Source organism: Leuciscus leuciscus (genome assembly GCF_965113295.1).
Source record: "Leuciscus leuciscus genome assembly, chromosome: 7".
Lineage (NCBI taxonomy): Eukaryota > Metazoa > Chordata > Actinopteri > Cypriniformes > Leuciscidae > Leuciscus > Leuciscus leuciscus.
Genome location: NC_138731.1, coordinates 7833819 through 7861479, shown reverse-complemented (window position 1 = coordinate 7861479; position 27661 = coordinate 7833819). Strand labels below are relative to the sequence as shown.

General features: G+C 41.1%; 3 protein-coding genes across 9 annotated transcripts in view; 2 read left to right on the top strand and 1 right to left on the bottom strand.

The window, feature by feature from the left end:
• The first annotated feature begins 3 nt into the window (after positions 1–3).
• Positions 4–5478, top strand: cUnh2orf76 (chromosome Un C2orf76 homolog). Of its 3 annotated transcripts, XR_014207661.1 has the most exons (6): positions 32–375; positions 510–560; positions 644–681; positions 1059–1140; positions 4404–5139; positions 5177–5478. XR_014207661.1 is itself a non-coding variant. In XM_082176325.1 (5 exons), the coding sequence occupies exons 1-5, from the start codon at positions 228–230 to the stop codon at positions 4478–4480; spliced, it is 393 nt and encodes a 130-aa protein (XP_082032451.1). In that variant the 5' UTR covers positions 4–227; the 3' UTR covers positions 4481–5478. The 3 variants fall into 3 exon arrangements, 2 of the variants coding, with proteins under 2 accessions (XP_082032451.1, XP_082032450.1); XM_082176325.1 differs by having other exon boundaries at positions 4–375; positions 513–560; positions 4404–5478; XM_082176324.1 differs by having other exon boundaries at positions 4404–5478.
• steap3 (STEAP family member 3, metalloreductase) lies at positions 4943–12169 on the bottom strand. Of its 2 annotated transcripts, none has more exons than XM_082176190.1 (5): positions 12030–12169; positions 10513–11005; positions 9048–9575; positions 8172–8336; positions 4943–5779 (listed from the first exon to the last, which is right to left on the bottom strand). In XM_082176190.1, exons 2-5 carry the CDS (start codon positions 10996–10998, stop codon positions 5507–5509), a joined length of 1452 nt encoding a protein of 483 aa, XP_082032316.1. In that variant the 5' UTR covers positions 10999–11005; positions 12030–12169; the 3' UTR covers positions 4943–5506. The 2 variants fall into 2 exon arrangements, with proteins under 2 accessions (XP_082032316.1, XP_082032317.1); XM_082176191.1 differs by having other exon boundaries at positions 5604–5775.
• Positions 12170–12487: 318 nt separating this feature from the next.
• Positions 12488–27661, top strand: part of LOC309503475 (uncharacterized protein) — a gene marked incomplete at its 5' end in the record, with an annotated part of 333921 nt that continues 318747 nt past the window's right edge. For 2 of the 4 annotated variants that reach the window (XM_082176316.1, XM_082176315.1), the window contains 4 exons: positions 12488–12645; positions 12917–13022; positions 15751–15867; positions 15992–16070. In XM_082176316.1, coding sequence (XP_082032442.1) covers positions 12488–12645; positions 12917–13022; positions 15751–15867; positions 15992–16070 — 460 coding nt within the window. Of the gene's footprint in view, positions 12646–12916; positions 13023–15750; positions 15868–15991; positions 16225–16396; positions 18120–25017; positions 25271–27661 lie in introns of those variants that run through there. The other 2 variants (XR_014207657.1, XM_082176314.1) reach the window with 2 other exon arrangements.

Here is a 27661-nt window from a genome sequence, read left to right as displayed (position 1 = left end):
CTATTGCTCTTGCCTGATACTGCTGTTGCCTACGATCGATGCATCATGAGACAGCGGCTAGTTTGGTCTAGACTTTCACTTCTCAGAACATGCTGGAAATAAACGCTTTGAAATTGTTATTATGAAAGATAGAAGTACGCTAAACAGCGAAGTGCTCCTTGTTCCTATGGTCATTTACATGTGTGTATCTGCACGCTCTAACCCTCTGTGGACTCCGTGTAGTTTGAATGGTTCTGCCCGAGATGATGTGTGATCGTGCGGTTCTGACGCTTCGTCTGGTTCGGTCCTTTGAGCATCGCAACTTTAAACCGCTGGTTTTCAAAGACGTTCATTTAGACCAGACGGTGGAGGAGTTTATTACATTTGTTAAGCAAGGTAGACACGATGACAATGGGTTGACAGAATTCTTATGACTCATGTTTATGAGTAAAAAGTAAATCAGCTTATGTGCTTGATATTATTATTAAACATCGACAGATAATGAATAACTAGCACTTATCTCTTTGAAGAAGTTTCAACCAGAGCTGGATTGCCTCCACCCTTCAAGCAGTTTGACTATGGTAAGTCTACATTTGCTTGCACATTTCCCCCAAAAATAAAAGAAGCAGTTTTGCTTTAACATCCTTTGGTTGTGTTGTTGCAGATACGATGAAAATCATACACCAAGCACACGGAGCAAAGGTAACTTTTAAATATGCTTAGCAACTTGTGGCGTACATTATAATATTGATATGATTATTACAGTTTGGGAAAAGTACTTGAACAAGTTCTTTTGTCCTGATTCAGAATAGCACGATTAAAAGATCGCGATCTCATTCCTAAATATTCACCGATTTTTTTTAACAACGGGTTAAATATGGTAGTGTTTTTTTATTATATATATAGTGGGTTCAATTTACTCATTTCATGTTCTAGTATATTCCCTATTTATATCACAACAATTTGGAAATGTCTACCTGATTGATTAGAAACAATTTAATGGTGATAGCTTATAAACAAAATGAGTAAATATGAACCTATTATGATTATATTAATAATATATTTTTCGATTATTTCAGACGAATGAGCTTGTGATGAGTTTGGAGGATGATGAGAAGTTGATTCTGCGTGATGGCTCCAGCTTACGAGCGTGTGGTGTTGGTATGTAAAAGCAATATTAGTTTGTTTTGGTGAGGGGAGAGAAACTAAATTGGCGTTGGCGATGAACATTAATATATGAAGGCCATATACCATATAAAGATAGATGTTAAAGCTGCAGTCTGTAACTTTTTGGGGTTAAAAATGATCCAAAATAAATGTTTGAGCAAGTACATAACCAGCCAGTGTTCAAAACTCTCTGCTTGCCGTAGCTCGATTCAAAACGGTAAGCTTGTAATAATGTTTTTAACTCCAGTGGTTCTGGTGGATTTCCGGCGGGAAGTAGAGCATGTCTTTGCGTCATTACGTCACATCTGTCCACATAAAGAAGAGTCTCGGCTAGTAGGCTATGAGTGTGTGGATGTTGGAGGCGGAGATTTATAGCCTTTTCTCACAGCACTTTATATAATTTAACTTATCAATTTGATGGCGGATCCAGAAAGGTTCAAATGACATTAACCAGTGACAACTGGAGATTCACCCGTTGTAAAATGCAAAAGACTTCGGAGTGACTACAGAAAAAAAAGAGACTGCAAATGGCCCATGTGAAAACAAGGATAAATATGCATCTGATTACAGATATGTGTGTTTGTATTTCAAAGAGAACCAGTTCTCTGGACAATTAGAAATTAGACTGCACAGAAATGGAAACTGAACTACAGGTAGCCCTAATACACATTAAATGCAGTGGTGTAGTCTACGTGATACGCAGGTATACGCCGTATACCCACTAGAAAAGGCCAAGGATTTCCGTATACCCACTTAAAAAAAGCGTGAGGATACGTAACAACTTCGTTTTGTGTCAGAACTTTAACACTTTCATTCATAAATTCACCCCGTCTGTGTTTGCGAAGCGACACGGATAGAATCGCGGAATCCAGTCACAGAATTTGGCTATTTTTGAATGAATAAATCAAAAGTAGGGCTGTACAATGAATCAAATCTCGATATGGACTAGTGTCTGTGAATATTAAAGTTAAAAGAGACTGCAATTGTTCTACGCGTCTCTGGGAGTGAGCGCTCAATGTGTGCTCCACACACACACACACACACACACACACACACACACACACACACACACACACACACACACACACACACTGAAGCACGCGTGACTCACGCTCGTGGTGTTTTCGGCGTTTCACTGTATTGAGACATGATGTAGGCTACACATGTGCATTTCATCGCAGAGCTGCTATGAAAGTCACTTCCGAGAATTTCACCATTTCATTTGATAAAACTATCGTCATTCATTCGTTTCATATACACACAAAAACTGTAATGTCTTTACGACAACCTGTCAAAATAAAAGTTCGGTATAACTTGAAGAAATTATAACAGAAATATATTATTATTGCACAGTAGAGTATACTTCAAGTAGGCCTAATAATAATAATAATAATAATAGTTTATTAAAACACACAGAAACTCAAATGTGTACAACCCACCAAAATAAAAGTTTGGTCCAACTCAAAGAAATTAGAAAGAAATTGCACAGTAAAATGTATTTTAAAATAATAATAATAATACAATCTATTAAAACGTTATTTTAAGGGAATATCACACAAAGTTTTTCAACAGTAAACTTGCCAAAACAATAACACCATTTTTTTTTTCAAAAACACCATTTCTAAAAGCAAATTTGTATTTGTATAATGTTTTAAATGTTTTTATTTTTATTTTTTATTGTCAGCTGATAAAACCTGTGGTTCAGGGACCATATTCATGTAACATCTAAGGCTAAATGTAGCTCTTAACTGGCTGAGTTGTGTTTCTTATAATAAATTGACATGTTGATAACACTTAGTATTTCATAACGGGGGAGGGGGGGAGGAGGGGAGGAGGGGGGGTGGGGGGGATATTACAGTATACTCACTACAAAAAACTAGACTATACCACTGATTAAATGTATTCACGCAGTGCTGATGTTGTTAACATTTGTTAAACAGTTGTTAATTTGAGAACAAAGTATAATTTGCACGGTTTGACGTGATATGATAAGCAATCGTTATATTTAATCAGCGCGATTTACTGCAATGCTTTTTCCCCCTTAATTGGTCAGAACAAAAGTGGATGTTACTTACTTGTTCAGACGACATTTTCCGGTGAAAATTCTGATGTTGGTCATACTCATACCTGTCAAGTTTTGGATTTGAAAATAAGGGAAATTTTCCGGCGCCCACCGCGAGCAGCCCCCTCGATAACTTTAGTGAGTTATTGTACAAATTTGTTGCAGACTTTGCATTTACATGAGGGTTTTGGTTTTTTGGCAGGAGTGCCCAATTCCGTTTTTTTATATATTTTTTTTACGAACTTTATTATGAACAATGCACAGGACAATAGGTACAGAGAACACTACAAATACTGTGCGTGCCTTCCATCTCTGTAGTAGCGTCCATCATCCGTCTCTGGTTTTTTTTTTTTTTTTTTTTTTTTTTTTTCGTTGTCACCATAACAACCGTAAGGGTTGTCACTCATCATCTGACCTCACACACTAACCTCGTGACAACTACAGTACCTGTAGTAGGCTACTGCAAGTGGCAGTTATCGCGAGGCTACTGACAGACTCAGATTAGGAATGGTTTTTTTTTACTCTGCCCGGGCCCGGGGTAGCCTATTATTTTTTTTTTAATAACGCAGGTTAAAAACCGGGAGATTTACGGGAAAATACTAATACGGGAGGACGGCGGGAAAGAAGGGTAAAATACGGGACTTTCCCGGCCAAAACGGGATACTTGACAGGTATGGTCATACTTCCAAAAAGTAGAATCTGTGATTGCGAATGACAGGATCCACACCACGAACAGAAATGGCGACAAAGTGGAAAAACTATGGATGCAATCCAATGTTTTTGGATATAGCCTAGGGGCATTATAGCCTACTAGCCGAGACTCTTCTTTATGTGTACAGATGTGACGTAATGACGCAAAGACATGCTCGAATTTCCCACAGAAATCCACCAGTACCACTGGAGTTAAAAACATTATTAAAAGCTAAACGATTTGAATCGAGCTATGGCAAGCGTTTTTAACACAAAAAAGTTACGGACTGCAGCTTTAATTAATGTTAATTTATTACTATAGCAGACTGGATTTAATGCAGATTGCGTAAAATATATATATATATATATATATATATATATATATATATATATATATATATAATATATATATAACAAATGGAAAACTAAACCTGTCCACTTCTGGTAATTGACTATTTGTGTACCTGCTGAAATCGTGATTTCAACACCTTTCATCTCTTCACAGCCAATGAGACAGAACTTGCCTTCTTCAAAATGGCAGACTATAAACAGTTCAAGGCCAATCCACAGACAGAATGGTGATGGCCATCAGGATTCAACACCAGAGGCGCTTCTTTTCGGCTGTGACGTGGGATTGAAACCTCTATTTTAATTAAATCTATAGCTTTACATTTTATATTGCGTTCTTACAATTCAAATGTTGTTAACACAGTTTCAGATATGCAAGTCAAATTTTGAGTGGAAATATTTTTTTGTTTGAATATTCTTATGTAAGAATATTCTTCTTTTTTTCAGAGCAAAATGTGTGTGTTTACCAATATTATTATTATTTTTTTTCAGTAAAAACAAATCACGTACCAGAAATCTTGTTTAATTTAAATGACACATTGGAAGTTGTTTGCTGTTTTTGTTAAATAAAGTTGAAGGTATGAATCATGCTTTCACATCACTAAAAACATTATTGATTGAAAGTTCAATTCAAACTTGTTTCCTGTACAATATCCACAATAACTAAAGCCAATCAGTCAGGCCGAGGAAAAGAAGTGAAATGAAAAAGTTTGTAAGTTTATCAGAGTAAAATATGCAGTCCATACCATTTTGGTATTGGACTTTTTTGTGTGTTTATAAACAGACATTCAAATATTTTTTTCTTTACATTTAATTACAAACTGTAATTTCACACAGGCTTCGTTTACAACAGTTTACTTGCATTAAATGCAATGCGGTTTTTGTCATTATTAGTAGGCATTATTAGTTTTACAGATGGAATTTACACAGTAACTGGCCCAGAGGAAGAAAAACTGACTTATTGGGATTTGGTAATAATATAAGGCACACATTAAGTCCATTTGGATTTGGAAAAGTTGAGTCAGGAGTTATTTGAGGCCAGAATACCTCACTTTCAGGCAAGGCTGACTTAAACTAGTCAGAGATTTTGACAAGTCTCAAAATACTTTATAAACATTTTCCACTTTATATTCAGCCCTTAGATTTAACCTGCATATTTAAACTGTTGGCCACTGCATTGCCAACTGTATATCCGTTTATCACTTCATCCTATAATAAAAGTCCTCCTTATATTTCTCCTAGTACTTCTTTCCAGACTTCCTATGGTATTCCATTATCCGCCACATGCTGAGTCTGTAAGACTGGACAGTTGCGTTTGCTCTCCCATCCGCGGCGGATTAGTGCCAGTCTGGTGGAGATGCATGGGAGCAGCAGAAAGCCACGGCACACCAGAACGATGCAGGGCAGAACCACAGCCAACACGGAGCTGGGTGGCATGTAGAACGGATACGCCTCGATGTGAAAGGCAAAATCCCAGTCAAAGAAGAGCGTGTGCATGAGGGACAGAGTCAGAGCAATGTAGCCCAAACCTGACTGAAGGAAGAAGAGAGACAAAACTTAGTTCAAGTTTAGTAAATGTTAAAAAGCTGTGTTTGTGCTTGAATGTTCATTTGCATGCAAATCAAAGACAATGCTAAAATTATTTACATTCAACTATCAATCAATTAATGCACGAAAACTAGCGCAACAGATTGTGCAGCATGTACTTTGGTAGTTAAAGGGATACTCCACTTTTTTTGGAAATAGGCTCATTTTACAACTCCCCCAGAGTTAAACAGTCGAGTTTTACCGTTTTCGAATCCATTCAGCCGATCTCCGGGTCTGGCGGTACCTCTTTTAGCATAGCTTAGCATAGATCATTAAATCGGACAGGACCATTAACAGCTCTCTCAAAAAAATGACCAAAGAGTTCGATATTTTTCCTATTTAAAACTTGACTCTTCTGTAGTTACATCATGTACTAAGACCGACGGAAAATGTAAAGTTGCGATTTTCTAGGCTGATATGGCTAGGAACTATACTCTCATTCCTGCGTAATAATCAAGAAACTTTGCTGCCGTACCATGAGTCCAGCAGGCGTAATGATATTGCGCAGCACCTGAAAATAGGTCTAATAGGTTAGACAAACTTAGTCCCGGTCACGTTGGAAGTTACCGAGCTGGGGACTATTTTCAGGCGCTGCGTCATATCATTACGCCTGCTGGACTCATGGTACTTTTAAGGAACCAGGTTTCAACTATGTAACAACCATATTTTTGGAGTTGTTCAACTCTGCCCCTGGAGACCCAGTCCATTTCTCACTATGCATTCTTGTGCGATCTTGCGTCCTTGTGTTCTCGTTCTACGTCATCATGAACTGTGAAAGAATGATTCAAATACTCCAAAACACAAGTACAGAGGACGCTTCAAATTACCAAGATGTGTTCTTGATATTGAGGATGTAAAAGATGCAGACTTTAGAGAATCGTACCGTTAGAAATCCAAAAAGTTGATGTGGATTGACAACGTATGGAAGCCTTTGAGTTTTAAACGTCTCTTGTTCTCAATTAACATGAGAGATTCCCGCTGCCAGCTCAGAAATGTGACGGCTTGTGGAAGTAAACGTGAAAGATTTAAAAGAATCTTAAAGTGCCCCATTATGGATTTTTGAAAATGACCTTTCATGCAGTGTGTAACACAGGTCTAAGTGAATGAAAACATCCTGCAAAGTTTTAAATCTGAAAGTGCACCGTATATAAAGTTATTGTCTTTCAAAAGTAAGAGTCAATGAAATGAATCGTTTAAAACGAGCCGTTTCGTTGTGATGTCAAGACGAAACATTAGCATATTGCCCGCCCTTGTGCGGGCGGACACCAGGGAAAACTTGAACCTCAAACCAGCAGCTGATTCCTGTGGACGCTGGATAGCATCATGTCCAGATTAACCTGCTCTTAGTTTTCATTGATGACTGATTATTGCTGTGTTCTGACTGTCCTGTGTCGTCACCCGTAGGTTTCTGAAGAGCATTTTTGAAGTGTGTCACTCCCAGATAACAGATATTATATCAATATTATATATATATCATCATATCATCCAGCCTTAAAACTTTTTTGTCAGTGTTTACTTAAAAACATCCAATTATGCAGAATATACGATGGTAAATATTTAATTGATGAGTTGTCAATACATTATATAAAAATACAATATATAGGGTATGATTTTACCCCTAAACTCAGCATATTGACACAAAATTATAAACTGCAATTCCACCTTTCTCTGCCTGGATCCAGTTGTTTTTGTGAATTGCATCGATCCATTTGCTTCTCTGTTCTGTATCTTTCGGCAGTCTGTAAAACTATACCTCAGATTTCTTGTCACAGCTAGTTGTACAGTCAATCTCAAAGCTCTTTCCCGTTTTAGATGTGTTTTGTGTGTTTTTCACGGCATTCACGCTGAAAACAAATGCTGCTGCTCAGTCTTTTTGCCACTCAGTGAGTGTAACCGCAGTCACTCCGGCTGACGGTGACGTACGCACATATCCTCTATACAGAACCTTTTACATCATGGGATCATTTTATGGATTTAGTATAATCAATTTTAATTCACTGATAATTTTAATTAGATTTTGTCAATTAAACAGCTCAAAAACATTTCTAGAATTTTTTTAAATAACCCATTAAACATGAAAGTATTATGCAATAATATAAGACCTTTCTCCGGCCGAAAGTGACGTCACGTGCATACCCTCTATTTAATACCCTCTATAGTGTGAGCACATAAACATCGTGAGCTTTGGCTTTACATCGCATGCGATCTACTCGTACAGTGTGAGTTGGTAACCTTGCTGAAATTGCACTGTGTATGCCCGCCTTGATCCCAAATGTGTCCTGTTAATGTGCCTCAGTAACAGGGATGGGAAACACCTGTATGGTATGCATGGGCTCACCTGTACAAAGGTAAACTCTCTCCAGTTGAGGGTGTTTCCCACTGAGGGAAGGGAAGTGATGGCCAGTAAAGAGAGGACGCCCAGACCCAACACTCCACAAGAGAGGTACAGCTCAGATCGCCAAACTCCCAGCTCATCCCAGGGCTCCTCTACACCTGCTTTAACCTGATATGTCAGACAAAACATAGCATACACTATGCTTTTGGGTAACACTTCAGAATAATGGTCCGTCATTAATAAGTAACTATGCAGGAAGTAATGCAGGACTGATGAGTAGCTCTACATTAACACTTCAGCTACTACTATTAACTAATATAGAAACAAGCTTAACTAATCAGTAAGTAATATCTGAATATAGTCATACAATGCATCACTAATTACTCAAGTATCTAGTCACTATGCAGGAACTTCTAGTGAACTGGACCATTATTTTAAGTAAAAAACATATTTTTCACTTTAAAATAATGGTCCAGATCACTAGTAGTCCTTGAGTACACTTGAGTAATTAGAGATGCATTTTATGACCACGTTGAGAGTAAAATAAGACAATTGCTAACGTCTTTAACGTAATTAATAAATAATTATTTATAATTTGTCATAATTACCTATTAGTTCTTAATGATGCCAATCTCATTGTGTAATTATTGGTAGCCTAATAAGGAACTATCTTATATTACTTACTGATTAGTTAAGGTTGTTTCTATATTAGTTAATAGTAGTAGCTGAAGTGTTAATGTAGAACTACTCATCAGTCCTGCATTACTTCCTGCATAGTTACTTATTAATGACGGACCATTATTCTAAAGTGTTACCTGCTTTTGTTAGGCACTAAACATCTCAAGATCTTTACTCTCGGGCTGTTTTTTGTTTGCGCACCTGTCTGTAGGCAGTATTGACGAGCCTGTGGAGTGTAATTCTGCGCAGCGGCTGGCAAAGGCTGTAGACACCATGCAACGCTGCACACAGAAAGCTCAACAGGCCCAGTTGTTTCCTCCGCTGCAACCAGTTGTCCAACCACGATGGGAAACGCTGGTATTTGGTGCCCCTCCAGAGCTGCAACCAGGCAGCAAACAAGCCTGGGAAGTAAACAAGGGCCAGGGTCACCAGGGCCACTGCTGGCAGGCTCTCGTTCACCAGACCGAGGGCGAGGCGGTAGAAAGCATTGTGTCCTTGTGCAAGAAACGGCAGCAGAATTCCCCGCAGAAAGCCATAGCCATAGAAGAAGAAAAAGAGGAGGAAGGTGACAACGATCGAGCCACTCCAAGATGGGAATAGGCGCAATGATGCTACCTCAATTTCTCGGGCAGCAGACAAGCCGCCCATATCCACCGGGTGGAAGCCCATCTTCCGAGCCAACTCCACAACTTTCCTCTTCCCCTCTGTACTGTTACTGCAGATCAGGACCTACAGCAGTGAAAGGTACAAAAAAAAAAGAAAAAGAAATTTGCTGCTTGTTCAAATTGCTTAATTAAAATTATGTCATTTTCCGTCATGAAAAATTTTTCCGCCATTTAGAATTTTCCGAAAACCGACTTTTTCTAACTCGTCCTAGACGGTTGCTCCGATTTTCAAGCAAATTTAACCAGATCATCTTCAGACCATGCAGACAAAAAGTTATGGAATTCAAGTTGATTGGTCAAACCATCTCTAATACGGTGCGAACAAATTGCAGACGTAAGGCTGTATCTCCGCAACGCTTTATCGTATTCAGACCAGACTTGGTACATGTCATCACAAGCATGACCTGAGGCGACATGCTGCATTTCGGCGCATCACCACCTACTGGTCCGGAGACACAAAAAATTGCTATTTTTGCTTATAACTTCTTTGTCCAAAAATCATAAAAGTGGTCTCATTAGATCTGGGGTGTCATGTTTTCCCATAACGGCCATTTCGAAGTTTGTACTAAAATGCTTTATTTTATGAACGCATGAACGTATTGTTAAAAAACTTGGTATGGGTAATCGGCACGATGCCCTGAAATGTGGTTGATTTATTTTCACGGGAGTCCTGAATCCTTGCCGAGTCCAACGATACCAAACATGCTAGGTTTTGCCTTATTGTTAGTGCAACGTTGTGATTTAGAGCTTAAAAAAACTTATGCGAATATCTTTGAAACCGTTAGTCCGATCGAGACGAAACCACCGTAAGAAATTCGGAAGCATAGGTCGCTGGCTATACGCTAATGCCCAAATGTCAAAATTTTTATAGTAAGTGGCAAAAAAACCCTAATTATGTTTGTTTAACTTAATTGGTTCATGTGGGACCGATGTACAATATTAAATCATGTAAATCAAACACACTTTTCAACAGATACAGACAGCACAACAGCAGCCCTGACCTGTCTGCTTCCATCATGAGCGCCAGTCTGCAGCTCCCAGGCTGAAACCGTGTTAAATCCTTTGACCACCAGACTGTCTGGAAACAGCTCAGCTAGTCGCTCCGCATTGGAAGGCCCATGGATATTCATCTCTGCAGCGTTACTTACATCCACAAGCACCTTCCCTGCAAGTGCAGACTGTAGTCCCAGCAGGGAGCGGTAATGCTCAGGGAACAAGGCCATAAACACCACACACCCTGCATGTGATGCTGCCCCCTCCTGGTTCCTCAACTCCACTGCATCAGGGAACAGTCCTGATGGGATGCGGTTCACACACCGACTCCCGACCACCACTCGAACACCACAAGCTAGCAGCCGTTCAGCCAGCGAGCGAGAAAAGTCTCCAGAGCCGAGTATGGCCACCGTAGGGCTGGTTAGACACACAGCCGGTGCATCAGCAGGAGCTTCAGAGTCTGAGAGCAAGGGAGTCGTCAGATCTTCTGCCATATTCAACCTGAGATGCAGAGTGTGAGGAAATTATATAATTATGCATTTCAAACTGCTGTGCCATTAAACTTTAAAGCATATTAGATATATTAAAATAAGTTAATTAATACTTGTGTGTAATTAACTTGTTTTACATTGCAATAAAAATATTGGTAACACTTTTATTTTAATGTGTCCTTGTTACACGTTACATGCATTTACTATAGTAATAACTATAAATTAGGCATAATTACATGCAATTAACCCTAAACAAAACCCTAATCCTATAAGCACATGTAGTTGCTTAATATTATCCAGTACTTAAATATATAATTACACTGTAACAATGACACCTTAAAATAAAGTGTAACCCAAAACCCTAATCCTAAACCTAACCCTATAGTAAGTACATGTAGTTATTACTCAGTACTTAAATGTATATTTACACTGCAACAGGGACACATTAAAATAAAGTGTAACTAAAATATTTGTGCCCATGTCCCCATATCAAAATGATTATCAATCCATAGATTCTCTAACAATATGTTTTCCCTTTCTACAGCAAAACAGGAATATATATATATATGTATGTATGTATGTATATACTCTGTCCATTTTCTCAATTTTAAACTCAACCATTCAACCGTGTTTTTTGCCTATGTTATTTAATGTTTACTGTTAAGAAATAACAAAATATGTTAATGAAAAATGTCATAATTACCCACATTTTACATTACTGATTTGCCCATAAAGATTAGTGGACTGTTGTTTTGTTTATTTTAAATAAATATGTGGATGACATGTTATTGTTGTTAGTATTTTTATTATTATAGTTGACGTTGTTGAGAATGTTAGAAGTTTCTATTTTTGTTCTTTCAAATGAGTTGTCAGTAAGTTTCGTTTCTGCTAAAAGGGGTGCTATTGACGAACATGCTCAATTACTCAGGACAAATAACATTCTGTAACTTTTACATTCATTTACATCATTATTTAGCGGTCATTTCAGAAAATCCATTATACTAGCCTATATGATTTAACGCGTATATACTCACCACTGTCAAATAACTTGTTCTGGCGACAGGCGACTCTTGGACTGTGCTGTGCTGTTCCAGGACTGTATAACCGGTGCGCGCTTCCGTTACTGTGCAATAGAGATACGAGACCATGCAGAAAAAGACATTTCTTATCATTCACTCTCTATCTGTACAGAACATAGGGGAGCGTTGCGGCGCGGCGCGGCGCGTTGCGTTCTAAATCGAGTTTACAGCGGATTGGTCCAAGAGTGATCAATCTGAGATGACGTCTCGAAACCCCTTCCATTCCGTTGCGCAGCTTGCGCTCCGTCTTGCTGCTGTGAGCTCATGTGTTAGGAAGCTACTGAACGGGATTGTAATGCATAATATAGGCCTCTCATGTAAAGTGTGGCACCTCGGCCGTCCTTGGTGGAGCTAATCTTTTTTTCCCAGCTGATCTGGATCCTATACATCTGTGCGGCCGTGATAACGCGAGCATGAGCTCAGACGAGGCGTGTTCTCACTCCTCGTGCAGCTCTAGCCGTACGCGCACGATGGTGGTGTGGTTGTCCGTGCTCGCGGCGCTGGTTCTCGGGATCGGGATAATGTGCGCGTTGGCGGCCGGGCCGCTCCATGCACAGTGCGCTGTTGAGTGGTACGGAACCGCAGTAGTCATGCAATAGGCCAACTTGGCAATCACAGATACAGAAAATCATCACATTTTTTAAATTAATATCTGCATGTGTCTTGCTGACTCCTGATTTCTATAAACATATTAAATTAATACATTGAATATTTTTTTCTAAATTACCTATGATATATGCCTATTAAATAAGCTATTATTTGCATATTTGAGTATTTGTTCAATATACTTCTTTTTATTTATTTTTCTTATTAACCTGCATTTATTTATTTATTTATTTTAGGAAACTTGATATTGCCTGCTTTGACGTTTCCTCTCTCTTGGTCAACCAGATTAAAGAGTGGTCAACAGAAACATGTCATGGGAAGAGCCAAAGATGCCTTTATTCTGTGAGTGAATTATAGAATTATATATTCATCACATGAATATACTGTAAAGAAAAGACTGAAAAGGGGGGCCAGGAAGCTGTAATGGGTAAATTGTATGCAATTGTTTTGTATAAAATTAATTAATGTATCATCAAATAATATGAATACAGCTCACATTAAAGGGATACTTCAGGATTTAGCATTAAGCTTTTGTATTAGTAGAAAACCTGTAGTATTTTCGGATTACCATGCTTTCCACCCTCAAAACCCCCCTGAGACGAGAGATTTATGTATTTTTTGTCTGGAAAAAATCCTCAGATGATGCAAAAATCGTCATTTTGCGTCATCGGAGGATTTTTTGGCCAGAGGCTAAAGACTACAGCCAGTAAGGTTAGTAGGGGCTGTCCCGCATGTTTTCAACCCGCCCATAGAGGGTGGGATCTCACTCACAGAATGTACACACAGTGTCAGGAAGCTACAGTGTTGCCAGATGTACGATAACTATCGTATTTGTACGATAATTTTGACCTCTGTACGGTGTACGATCAATAATGAAAAAAATCCCATAATGTACGATAATTTCAGAGTTCTCTTACGAGAGGTTCTCTCGTATTGCGTAAGTTGCTTACGCATCGGGAAAGTCTTCTTTCTTCGAGATCTGAAGCCAAAAATTATCCTTAATTTTGTATTCATTGTCAACGCAGTGCGGCAGCCGGCAGACCTAGGCAGGCTGTATAAGCGTGCTCATTGGCTGCTCGGCGGCAACTGCTTAAGCCTTCGCGCCCTCCATACCCTTCTAACCGTCAGAATGGGTGTGGCCAGCGTGTATATAACCAGTGCTCACAGGATAAAATCTGATTTTCTTGTCTTCAGCGAAGCTCTTCGCATCGCTGGATCTTGAGAGCCGCCGCCGTTGAAACCAGCGACCAGCAAGCCTAGGACAGCGCCTGAAGAAGCCGGCCGCCTTCGCCGCCTTCAGCCTTCCGTGCCTGCTACGCTATCCGGCGTCATATCCTTTACTGCTGTGTGTTCGCCTACTGCGACACACGTTTTCTCTCTCTCTAAAAGAGCACGGGGCGTTTTTTTCAAAATGCCCCGTTTTTCCTGCGGCTCGTGCCGCGCTCCGCTCAGCAACGGAGACCGCCACCTCATCTGTGCTCTCTGCCTGGGCCGCGAGCACGCCGCCACCGCACTCTCCACGGGCGGCTGCCCTGAGTGCGAGGAACTTTCAATGTCGACCCTGCGGGCTCGACTTGAAGTTTTTGACCAGGATGTCGCTCCGCCTGTCCCTGCTGGGCCGCGCAAAAAGAAGCGCCGCTCACAGCGACCACCGGAGTCCGACGAGGCGCTTAGAAGCTCGCCAGATCCTCTCCCTCGAGCTTCCCTCTCACCTTCCCCGCCCCCCCTCCCGGCCGCGCAGCCGCCGGCTCCCGCCCGCGCCGCCGCCGCTTCAGGGGATGAGGCGGACGAGTTTGATGAACGCGCCGCAGACAGCTGTTCCATCCTGGCCTCTGACAGCGAGGAGTGGTCTACTGCCTCCTCTTCAGTCCAGGAGTCGGGCCGTACTCGAGCGGGCGAGGACGCGGAACTGTTACGCCTCCTCACGCGAGCTGTTGAACAGCTGGGCCTTGATTGGTCTCCTCCCCAGGAGCCAGCACCGAACAGACTCGACGGCTGCTTCCTTCATCATCGCCGCCGACAGCCAGCGGCCAGAACCGCACCCTTCCTGCCTGAGCTTCACAGCGAGCTCTCTAAATCGTGGAATGCTCCATTCTCCGCGAGAGTTTCTTCACACGCCTCATCGACGCTCTCACAGGTTGACGGCGCCGCTGAGAAGGGGTATAATGCCATTCCCCCCGTGGAAGAGGCGGTCGCAGCGCACCTTTGCCCGCCCTCTGGTTGGCGCTCAAAGGCTGCCCTCCCGTCTAAGGCTTGCAGGACCACATCAGCCCTCGTCGGCCGCGCTTTCGCCGCCGCCAGACAGGCTGCTTCTGTTTCCCATCACATATGTATACTCGAACATCAAGAAAACTAATGCTTACTTCCTTGAGTTAAGATAATTCAAAAACGTCAACATCTCTGCAGGTGTGGCCTTAGTACACATTTCTTCTACATAAATGACCCATTTTAAATACACGTTCATCTTTCCAGAGGTGAAGTATCCCTTTAAATAGTGGTACACTTGCCATTTTCCTACACTAGGATATTTACATGGTACTCCAAGGTTATTCAAAAAATACCGTAGTATTAACATGAAACAAATTGAAACCATGGTAATATTACATCCCTACAATGTGCCCTCACATTAGTTACATGTCAGCAAAATTTTGCATGGGCAAAAAAATTTCCATTGTCTATTGTCAATTGCATATGTTTGAATCAAAGCTCACAATTCTCTTTCTGTTGGTCAGCCCCGCAAATTTGCATAAACAAACTTGAGCATGAGGAAAATATGTGCAGAGAACTTTTCCGTTCTCACGTGAAAATACCGCGGATTCTAAAACGACCGCAATCGTTTTTGACCAAGCAACAGCAAATGACAGCACTTTTATAACCTTGAAAAACCAGAGGTCTGAAATGCTTAAAACATCCTAAACATTCTGCACAGAAATCAAATGCCCTGCATTCATATTTACTCACTTTTTTCTTTTTTGTGCGTGTCTGTTTTGGTGCGTGTCTGGCTCACAGAAGGCCCTGCTTCCAACTGTGGTAATTGCCACTTACATGTGATTTTGTTTCCTATCTTTAGCTGGTGTCTGTTAATGCAGAGGACATCACTGCTACACACACCACTCCTGTGATGAGGTTTGTGGATGACATCACCTTCAACCTCAGCAGTCCAGACCCAGACACCTGTGATGTTCAGGTGACATTATCTTTCTTCCTAAAGCATACACACTCTATTATCATGCTGTGTTTCCAGTTGTTTGGGAATGTCCTGACAATAATAATGACAACAATCTTAATGGAAACATTCAATCTCTCCTCAGGGCCGGTCTATCTCTCGTAGCTGGTATGCCATTTTAGACTCAGGAACAAACTACCTGAACATGTACAACCTCATGAGGGGTAAGTGAGAGAAACTGAGGGTGAACACAGCTAATGTTGTTTTTGTTAACCCTTAAAGGAACACTTCGACTTTTTGGGACTTTAGCTTATTCACCGTATCCCTCAGAGTTAGATTAGTCCATACATACCTTTTTCATCTCCGTGCGTGCTTTAAGTCAAGTCAAGTCAAGTCAAGTTTATTTGTATAGCGCTTTTCACAATACAGATTGTATCAAAGCAGCTTCACAGTATTACATTTAAATAATACAACAAAGTTTATTTCAAGAGGAATTTATTGATTGATAAAATTAAATTAAATATCCCCAAAATATCCCCAAATATTTAAGTCTGTTTGACGCACCCACCTCTAGCCTAGCTTAGCACAAAGACTGGATGTAAATGGCTACAGCTAGCATACTAATCCCAATAAGTGACAAAATAACGCCAACATTTTCCTATTTACATGTTGTGATTTGTATAGTCACAGTGTGTACAAATAACAAGGTCATATGAGACACAGACATTTTTTAAACGTTTAAATACTGGGAACTATTTTCTCAGAAGGCGAAGCACTTCTACTTGGGCGGAGTGATGAGCGCAGCACCCGAGAAGCGCCGTTCCGTCAACAAAACCAACGTGACTAACTAGCTAGTAGCGAACGTGATTCGTGATCATGGCTGACTTTGAGGAATTGTCAGAGGATTTTTATTTGGTATCAAACCAAGATCCAGAACCATATCGTTTTGAGCCAGAATACACAGACGCGGAGTTACAAACTTTGGAAGCTGATAGACAATGCCGAACAGACTGAGGTCGAGGGGAGAATCAGAATGGGAGTAGCCTACTATTTCACAAACAAGGTCACTTTTTCTCAAAAATTAAAACTGCCCATACCCCCTCCAATTCATTAGCAAGTTGAACGCTTCAGTCCTGAAAGTTACCTTTAGCGCCGCTTATTTGTTACTGGGGCGATAGAGCGCGTTTGTGACAACACAATACTAACATTACAGGGGATACATGGAGCCAACCCGGGAACAACTGTAATAGTAGTGAGCACCCTATTCATGTAATAGTGTCACAAAGGTTACATTACATCTAGCTAATGGCACTATAACAGTAGGCTAGTCATCTAAAAATATAACGGAACACTTACCGCAGCCACAGGTGATCCACTTTGTCCTGTCTTTACTATCGATGGGATGGCCGTAACGTTATCCTTCAGCACACGTTTCATGGTCCGTGTGGCAAATTCCATTTTTTTCAAAATAGTCGTCCTAGTGAAATGTTCTGAGCAAACGCGATAGTCCTGGCTTGATGATGTCTACAGGTGTGTTTGGATATCCAGAGCAATAGCCATTGATTCATCAGGTCAGCGTTTTTGTTTGGAATTCCCCTGTTTATTGTCGCAGCTCTTTACAATACAGCGAACACCCATGATTGTAAACTTTGCATTTACTATCTAGTAATTGCTATTACTCCAACTCTGAGCGAACTCTCTGCTCCATAAACACGGCGCTTCTCGGGTGCTGCGCTCTTCACTCCGCCCAAGTAGCAGTGCTTCGCCTTCTTAGAAAATAGTTCCCAGTATTTAAACGTTTAAAAAATGTCTGTGTCTCATATGACCTTGTTATTTGTACACACTGTGACTATACAAATCACAACATGTAAATAGGAAAATGTTGGCGTTATTTTGTCACTTATTGGGATTAGTATGCTAGCTGTAGCCATTTACATCCAGTCTTTGTGCTAAGCTAGGCTAGCGGTGGGTGCGTTAAACAGACTTAAAGCACGCACGGAGATGAAAAAGGTATGTATGGACTAATCTAACTCTGAGGGATACGGTGAATAAGCTAAAGTCCCAAAAAGTCGAAGTGTTCCTTTAATACCATTACTGACCAATTAAGCCTTTACAGTTGCTGTACACCATAGAATCAGAAAAGCATTTGCTCGTTTCTAAAGGAAGTCTTAGAAATGTACACACTGTTTTTTGTTTTTCTTTTCCAAATAAATCTTGAGAAGTTTGTGCTGTAGATTAAACTACACTGTATGGACAAAAGTATTGGGACACCTGTCCATTACACTGGACCAATGACATGACATTATAAACACATGGACATTAATATGGAGCTGGTCCCCCCTTCACAGCTATAACTGATTTCAATCGTCTGGCTTTCCACAAGATTTTGGAATGTTTGTGTGGGAATTTTTTGCACATTCATCCAGTAGAGCGTTTGAGAGGTCAGGCACTGATGTTGGATGAGAAGGCCTGGCTCTCAATCTCTGTTCACATTCATCCCAAAGGTGTTGGATGGGGTAAAGGTCAGGGGTCTGTTACCCCTTTTCCACCAAAAAAGAACTGGTTCGGAAATGGTGCTGGTTCAAAGTTGGTTCAACTTGCGAACCTTCTCAGAACCTGTTTGTTTTTCCACTGACTAGAGAGCCCAGTGAACAACGTCGTTACGTCACTGTGTACGTTGCCATAGGCTACGTCTTAGCTTTCCTAGAAACGCTTGCGCCAAATTCAAGCATAACAATTACAATGGCGGACTACATCGTCTTTCTGCAAATGTTTCTCTTGGCTTTGCGATCCTATATTGGGGTCAGAAGAAGACGTTTAGAACAAATTTGTGCTGCTCGTCTGGATTACTATAGACGGAGGTTACGTTCGAGAAGAAGTTCGACAATAACCCCGCCCCCAGCCCCCGACGTAAGCATGACGTGGTAAAAGAACGGTTCTAGTCCAGCAAAGAGTTGGTGCCGCTTTGGAACCAATTTTCCTGGCCGAGAACCGGTTCTTTGGCTGTCGAAACACAAAGAACTGGTTTGCGAGTAGGCACCGGCTCCGAACCGGCACCAGCACTGCCTTGGTAGAAAAGGGGTATGTGTGGGCCAGTCAGGTTCTTTCACACAACTCATCCAACCATGTCTTTATGGACCCTGCTTTGTGCACTGGAGCACAGTCATGCTGGAATAGTCCAGAATCTCCCAAATTTTTCCCACAAAGCTGGAAGCATAGCATTGTGCAAAATGTTTTGAAATGCTGAAGCATTAAGCTTTCCCTTCACTGGAAGTAAGGCGTCTAGCCCAACCCCTGAAAACAACCCCACACCAAACTTTATAGTCAGGCAGGTAACGTTCTCCTGGCATCTGCCAAACACAGACTCACCCATCAGACTGCCAAACAAAGAAGCGTGATTCGTCACTCCACACAACAGGTATCCACAGCTCTAGAGTCCAGTGGCGGCGTGCCGTACCATTGTTTTTGGTGATGTGAAGTAGAGACCTCCCGCAGGAATCTGTCCTGCAATATATATTACCTTCTTCCGCTCCCGCCCGCAACATTCATGTTTTGTCCTGCTCCCGCCCGCACAAGCCAGCCTAAAAGTATAAATTTTTTTCTGTACGTCTATTAAATACTTTCAAGTTAGCCTACGTGTCGCCTAGCCACAACCTACAAATCAGTATAAATGCTCCCAATAAACTATTTGTTATTAACAGAAACAAAGCACAAACATTTGCTTGACCAGCAGCAACAGTAACACATTGTAAAATTATTTATTTACCCCCAACTCTCTTTGCACAACCCCTCGTCTTCCCAAGCATAATCAGTCTTTTCGCTGCAAATCAGCGTACAGACAATTTGGATTGCAAATCTTCTTGCAGGCTATCATTTTTAATAACTATTTAAGTCTCGCGTGAGAACTCCAGTCTTACACACGCATGATCTTGCGTTATTTCCATATCGCTTCTCGCGTGGGTTTAGTTGTGAAACGCAGTTTGCAGACCAGACAGTTGTCAGCGATTCTTTCTTTTGTCAAGTCATGCAGTGTGAAAGCCCCTGTCGTCGGTGCATCGTGCAGTGTGCACACAGCAGCAACTGAACGTTACCCCAGATAGTCGTGCAGTGTGAAAAGAACAGTGACCCGACTACTTTGAAAAATTGTGCAGTGCGAACTCGGCATTACAGGCAATCAGAACTCATTTGGTCGCAGGTAACTACAGGGGTCATTTGTTAATAGGCTTGAAGTTGCAACTTCCTAAAATGACCACTAGAAGACACAATTTCACTAAAATGCTTCAGAATGCAGAAGACTATTGGTCAATAGGCAATACTGGTTGAAACTTCACATCCCATAGCAATTAATAGAATTCTTCATCCAATCATTGCATTTGGATTCAGATGTTTTCATGTCAACACTATCAACGCCAAAATGAATCTGCATCAGTCAGGTGGTACAACTAGAGCACTGCAAGTTGTTTACGTTCATTACTGTAATGTTATGCATTTTAGACATGAGGCAATATAGTGCAGTCTTTCATCTCGTGACACTTTACAGACTCTGCTGTGTGTTCAAGCATTTTGAAGGCGTGGCTTTGGAGGGTGGCATCTCATGCATTGATTCCAATGAGCCATTATGCGAGAGAACAGCCAAACTAACACTGGAATACAAAAATCAAATTCCTTGTTTTCCCACTTAAAAAAAATAAAAAATAAAAATAAAAAAGGAAATGGTCTTACAAGTGTGAGATTTATTTGGTGATAAACAGGGAAACACACCATACATCCAATGGTTAAATCAGCACAGTTAACTGCATGCATAGCCACATTACTTTTGGCCAGGACATTGGCCATAAGGGTAAGTTGGCTTTGGCGGTTCGGCTGCAGGCTTCATTGGAGGCTTGGGCAGTTGGGCTGCAGGCTTCATTGGAGGCAGGCTGCAGGCTTCACAGGAGGCTTCCACTGGCAGTTCGTCTGAAGGCTCTGGCTCAAGAGGTTCGGTAGAAGGCTCCGGCAGTTCGGCGGAAGGCTTCACTGGAGGCGTTGGAGGTTGTAACGTAAATGACTCTGGGTCAATGCGAATTAGCTCAAGAATATAGGGAATTTGGGAAATATTACTAATCATAACTCATGGTCATAATTCATAAATCGCATATACATTACTTTTTCAATTTTCGGAAATACCTCGTTCTGTAACTGGTCTCGTCATCAGTCATTCGTCCAGCGAAAAAATTTAAGACTATCACAGTTAAGAAGGAGTATCCCTGTTTACAAACTCCAAGAAAGTTCTATCTTCTGGCCACGAACATCAAACTTTCTGAGTTTATGAATTAAAACTACTCAAGGTAGTCAATATCGAGCTTGTAGCTTAGATCTTTGATTTCATTGACTTACAAGGTGGGTTTTCAAACACAGAGACAGTTAAAAGTATAAATGGATTTTTAATAAATGTAAACTAGAGAGATTATATGAGCTACAAATATAAACGTACGTAAAAATGCAAACAATAAAACAAACAAACATTTAACCAAACAAAAACATAAGACATAACGTGATAGAGAGAATAAAATGATCAGAATTAGAGAAAGATAGAATGACAGAAAAGGATGAGAGAGAGGATGAGAGAGAGCGAGAGGAGGAGGAGAGATGAGATCGGAAGTGAAAGCAAAAATCTGCGATCAGAGAATTGAAGAAGAGCCTGGCAACTTATTACAAACAAAGAACCCTCTTGAGAGACACCATCGATTCAGCTTTAAAATATGTCAGATTATATACTTGCAGTTTGATGCACTCTTTTGTGGAGCTGAGAAAAAGGAATATGTGTGTGTTCCTTTAAGAGCAGCGTGAGTCGTCTGAGGGGAGGCGTGCGCGTGCTGGGTCTTCCGGGCGAGCGCGAAGCTTAAAAGGCTCACTGAATGTAACGTTACCAGAAAGTTCAGATCATTTCCCTTGTGGAGGGGAAAGACGAGTAGGAACTTAGTTGCAAAAGAACGGCAGCTTCTACATGACGCGGGCATGCGTCCAGAGGCCAAGGCAAGGCCTGTCCGGCTGGTTGCGTTGGGAGGAGAAGCGCTGCGCGTGGAGGAGAAGGTCAGAAGAGAGGAAGAGTTGAGAGAGCGTTTAAACTGAAGGTTCTGACTTTTAACAGTGTCCCGTGTACGCCTCCTTTTGCGTGGAGGATGAATCATCTTAGCGCATTTCGAGCGGAAGGTTTTCCTTTGTCCGGTTAGACACGCCCACTCGAATGAGTCATGATTGAGATCGAATTTGAGAAGATTTGCTCCAGACATATGAAAGGTGTCAAACGATACAAATTATTGCAATTGGTTATCAAAATTCAACTCCGTTAGCTGGAGAGGATTACAGAGATATCAAAAATAGAATACAGACGTTGTAGCAATGCAAAGATACATTATTATGCATTAGTATAGGCATTTGCAGTTCTATTAATGTTACAATAGGACATATATGCTTTCCTATGGTTTACACACACCTCTTAACACAAAAAGGGATATATTTAGTACATTTAAGAGTGACTTTATGGGTAAAAGTCCTTTTCTGTAAGGGGGTTTCTGTTTCAAAGTCCAGAGTGTGTTTGTGTGTGTGCGTTGGAATGTCACGAGTCTATAAAAGTCACGGGGAGTTCACGCTGAACTGGGGGGATAACAGACACCCCCGCGCTGGTGAATTACCCCTTAGGGAGTAATAATAACCAGAGCTCGTCTTCCTAAGGACAAAGAAGATGTGTTCGACACCCTCATGATTCACTTAATTTGAAAAGCAGCTAGCCGGATGTCATTGTTGCTACAAGGTTTGGCTGCAGGCTTCGGAGGTTCGGCTGAAGGCTTTCCTGGAGGCTTTGGAGGTTCGGCTGCAGGCTTTCCTGGAGGCTTTGGAGGTTCGGCTGCAGGCTTTCCTGGAGGCTTTGGAGGTTCGGGTGCAGGCTTTCCTGGAGGCTTTGGAGGTTCGGCTGCAGGCTTTGGCTGCAGGCTTCACAGGAGGCTTCGGGGGTTCCACTGCAGGGTTCACTGGCAATTCGTCTGAAGGCTCCGGTAGTTCGTTAGAAGGCTCCGGCTCTTCAGTAGAAGGATCCAGCAGTTCGGCGGAAGGCTTCACTGGAGGCTTAGGCGGTTCGGCTGCAGGCTTTCCTGGAGGCTTTCCTAGAGGCTTTGGAGGTTCGGCTGCAGGCTTTCCTGCAGGCGTTCCTGGAGATCCGGCTGCAGGCTTTCCTGGATGGATACAGATAGTCAACTTTAGTCAGTCCGTTAAGAGGCATTCAGTCTCAGATACAGAACAAAACCCAAATACCAAGTTTTACTCCTCAATTTTTAATCAAAATTTGTGCTTGGACACTCCCCTGCCTTTGCTGTTATAGAGACACATGACAGAGAATCCACGTTTAGTTCAATGTGTTACTTGCAGTTTCTTTGCAATTATTTGTGAAACTTACTAGCAATTCCTGAGTGAAAACATTTTTTCAGGGTTTTTTTCTGGAAGACGTATAGCATGCATCAATAATTAAAACTCACTGAAAACAGGCGGCACACAAGCGGGCCCACAGGGAAATTTACAGCATTTATGTCCTCCAGCGCAGTCTCTATCAGAAGTGCATCCTCGTCGGGAGGGCACGACCGTCAGCGTCGCCGGACACTGACCAGACACTACAGAAGAGGATTCAAGAGGATCATTAGGGGAGACCAGGAAGTGCTGTAATAGTTTGCTTCAGCATTTGCAAGTCAGGGGTTTTGCAATGAGTCTCAAACTTTATAATATTCACACATTTATCTGCTTCAATTCAAGTAGCTTAGAAATCAACCATTTTTCACTAAACTGCATCAATCGGTTTCAAAGACAGAGTGCAGTTACAACCTACCCCACTGTAGTAGAGTGAGTAATAGTGCAATGCTGATAGAAAGCATGGACATCGGTTAATATGTTGTATACAAATGTACTGGTGTACATCTTCAAAAATGATGCCATCCCCATGACCACCCTCTTTTCCATTTTAAGAAGCTACTCAGCAGAAAACAAATTTAGAAACCCACTATATATGTAAAATGCAGAGTTATCACATAATTAACTCCCCATGTTATATTGTAGGCTTATGCATTTCTTAAAACAAAACAAACAAACAAAAAAAAAACTTTAGGCAAAAGTTTAAACTCAGGATTGATAGTCTGGTAACAATTTTGTAGCCATATTATAACACGAATGTTCTTGTTTTACAGTAAACAAAAATGCCTATTAGTTTTATGGGTTTTACTTGTACAATGAAAAATGCATAAACTTATGAGAGCTTGCATATTTATACTTTGCTTATTAAAACTAAACCAACATACAAAGATGAACTTCCACTTGACGTCTGCACTGTATTTTTGTAAGCAGATGTGTCTGAAATCAAATTTTGTAAGGCACTTTATGCACTTCTTCGGGCTGCGTAATGAAGCTAAGAGAACTTCTCACCTAGGACTCCAGCGTCTATTGTGCTCAAACAAGCAGACAGACACAATAACACAGCACTAAACGAGCAGTACACTTGAGCTGTCATCCTCTCGACCTGCAATCTAAAAATCAACTCTGCTGGACGATGCACTGAATTAGTGAGTCAGGAGGGGCAGACAGCAATTGTACCACAAAACTACAAAGAAAAACCCCTGTTGCTGCATCAAAATATCAGCTGAGTCCCATAACAAACGCTATCAAAAGGGTTTAAAACACTTTTTGAAAATGCGTTTTTAAAGATCCAATTGGGGGTCTGGGTAACTCCAACCCTAATGAAAATCACTTGCCTGTAGCTTTCTAATATAGCCTAATCTTGAAGACCTTGATTAGCTTGTTCAGGTGTGTTTGATTAGGGTTGGACGTCATAATAATTACCGTAATTAGGAGATGATTGGTTGTTTTTATGGCAACTCTATCAACGGCAAATTAATCTGCAGTGGTCAGGTGGTACAGCGATCACGTGGTACAAGTCGGAGTTCTACCACAAGTTACAAGTTGTAATTATGGCAAAACTCCTACACCTAAACTCTCCAGGAAATGGATCTCTACTGGAGACTGGCATTAATCTGCATTGAACATCAAGAGACACAGGGGCATGTCTAGAATTTGAATCTGAATTTTTCAATTGCTGATTGATTTGCGATGTGAATCCATGCAAGTAATTATGAATGAAAACAATGTTTCCAGCCACTGTAGTGAAAATGAGCAGAGGATCAACCCGGCAAAAATATTGTGTTGGCAAAAAGGAGTTCAACGACGTCTTCACCTACACGAAAAGACTGCCATGATCCGGATTTGGACTGGGGATGCTGCGGGCATGTATATCATTAAATGCCAAAAGCAACCCTTCTCTTGCTTTTTGAAATCACTTCCTTTTTTTGTATTTTGTCTGATGATTAAATTACCCCTATGCCGTCCTCTTTACTGTTGCTTAGTGATTTTTGCGCTCTTTAGCTACGGCAGTTAACGCTTACTTCCACCTGCCGTTGCCGTTCCATCAGCAGCTGTTTCTTAAAGTCCCTAGTAACAGCAGGCAAAACAACACCAAATGCTGTGAAATAACCCTGCCACATCTTATCTTGAAGAGGAAGACCACCTCCCTCAAAGGCTGGGAAGAGCACAGCAAGAGATTAGGGAAGGTCTGCAACAAACCTTTGGTCGGACAGGGACTTGATCCCTGGACCTTCAGATTTAAAGTCTGATGCTCTACCATTTGAGCTAGTCGGGCTTTTGCTGGGGAACAGCCACCCTAGGGATATAACAGCACTTTCTCCTCAAAGTGTTCCTTGCTTTGTCAGCTTAAAGTTTGTGGCATTAAAGGATGAAGACCACAATTTATAAAGGGACGAGAGAGATAGGCTGCTCCTTCCAAAGCTAGGAACACTGACATTGAAAGAGTGGAGTTATTTTTTTTTCATGGCATGTTGCTAACTCTAAGGTGGTTTAGACAAACGAGCAATTGGGACATTATGAGTAGGTTTCTGTTTGACTTTTCTAAGAGAGAACGAATGCAACATTTCAAAACACTAATCTCCAAGATTTTCCATAAAATATAATGCGGCGACTCTTGAGCTGCACAACGTGAAGGCCGTGAAGTTGTCAGGGGATGCCAAAGCCATTGCTCCGACAGCCTGAATAGAATGGCCAAAATCACAGATGATCTGGGCCTTTTGAAACGATGCCCACTTCAGGCTTGAAAAGAGCCCAATTTCCGTGTTAGAAAAAACAAAAAGCAGCTTGTATAAAGATCCTGGATGTCACAACCAGACAAAGTGACAAGGAGCCACGTAGTCAGCAGGGTTCGAACCTGCGCGGGGAGACCCCAATGGATTTCAAGTCCATCGCCTTAACCTCTCGGCCATGACTACTCCTGCCAGTATGTCAGATGCTGTATTCTTTTCTGGATGTGAGCAGCTGAACAGCCCCCTCAAATGCTGGAAAGAGGACAACAAGTGATTAGGGGACGTCTGCAACAAACTGTCTGACCTTCACCCAAACAGGGACTTGAACCCTGGACCCTCAGATTAAAAGTCTGATGCTCTACCGACTGAGCTATCCTTGGCTTTTGCCAGGTAATAACCAACATATATTTAGAAAGCCAACTCTTGACAGTTTACAGTTCAAGACTCAAAATTAATCAGACTCTTATTAATATTGAGATATAAAAGCTCAAACATAAAAATTAAAAGTATATTTATTAAATGTATAAACATATTATGTGAATGTAGTATAACAACTTATAACCACAACCACAGTGTAGCCACTGGTGTGGTCATGCTTCATTTCAAATCTGAGGATGATATCTCTAAAACTATGAATTGTATATACATTTTATAACATTTTTATAACATTTTCTAAGAAGATGATTCATGCTTTATTGTAGTCAATCGACGAACCTTTGACACCTCTTTATTCTGGCATTATGGCTTGGCCATCTACACTTATTTCATCCCACTTTACATGATCCACCTATTATCTGAAGTCTTTCTAAAAAAAAAACAACAAAAAAAAAACAACAACAACTATTCTTGGGACCTTATGTGAATTCTTTTAACAAATTAGATTATGGATTATGGAATATGGAACAGGGCATAATTCAGTTGAAAATAAATAGAAATGTTATTCTTTATGTATAAAATATTTTGCAAGCACGAGACAATAAATCAATATTCCTCCAAATATACGCACTTTTGAACTAAGAGCCCTATCTGTCAAACTGTCTAGTGCATGCACGTGAACACAGATAAACCGGAGAACACATGACTGACTGCATATGAGTGAAGACATTCTATTCAAAATAACGAAAGTTACAGATGAATTATTTTGCATTCCTGACATAAATTAAGAAATGAATGTCACTGCAAACCAGTTTTAACATAAACAGTGGTCAAATATCAAAGCTGGAGTCTTAAATCTTTCTAATGTCGCTCAGTTTGTCCAGATCAAGTAAGAGTGTGAAGTTTTAATGGGTAGTGAATGTTGAATAATCTGGGGCCGTCTGCGATCTTTGACGCGTAAGGGAATCGCTGCCGATTTGACCGTGGTGTGTTGGCGCCGGAGTGAAGGAGGGCTGGGATGATCACGGCTAACATATTCAGCTCGACGGCTCTGGACAAGCTGTGATGTAAAAGAAACGCTATTGCCAATTTTAAAAAGGGGAGGAGCTGCTCAATATGTCCCGTCCTGTCTCCCTGTTTCAGTGGAAATGACGTCAACACACTGAAAAATGCTGCGCGTTTCAAAGCACTTCAGTGGGTCTTTAAGTGCTCCTTATATTGTATTAATATTATTTCATCTGTAAGTACAGTTTTTTTAAATAGATACTTTTTAA

Bases quoted from the DNA above. Each gene is read 5' to 3' on its own strand.
- steap3 (XM_082176190.1), bottom strand. From the start codon at position 10,998: ATGGCAGAAGATCTGACGACTCCCTTGCTCTCAGACTCTGAAGCTCCT. The intron at 9,576-10,512 runs GTCAGGGCTGCT...TCACTGCTGTAG, and splicing joins CTCATGATGGAAGCAGACAG to GTCCTGATCTGCAGTAACAG. The intron at 5,780-8,171 runs GTGAGCCCATGC...TTCTTCCTTCAG, and splicing joins GAGAGTTTACCTTTGTACAG to TCAGGTTTGGGCTACATTGC.
- cUnh2orf76 (XM_082176324.1), top strand. From the start codon at position 228: ATGGTTCTGCCCGAGATGATGTGTGATCGTGCGGTTCTGACGCTTCGT. The intron at 376-509 runs GTAGACACGATG...ATCTCTTTGAAG, and splicing joins TATTACATTTGTTAAGCAAG to AAGTTTCAACCAGAGCTGGA. The intron at 1,141-4,403 runs GTATGTAAAAGC...ATCTCTTCACAG, and splicing joins CTTACGAGCGTGTGGTGTTG to CCAATGAGACAGAACTTGCC.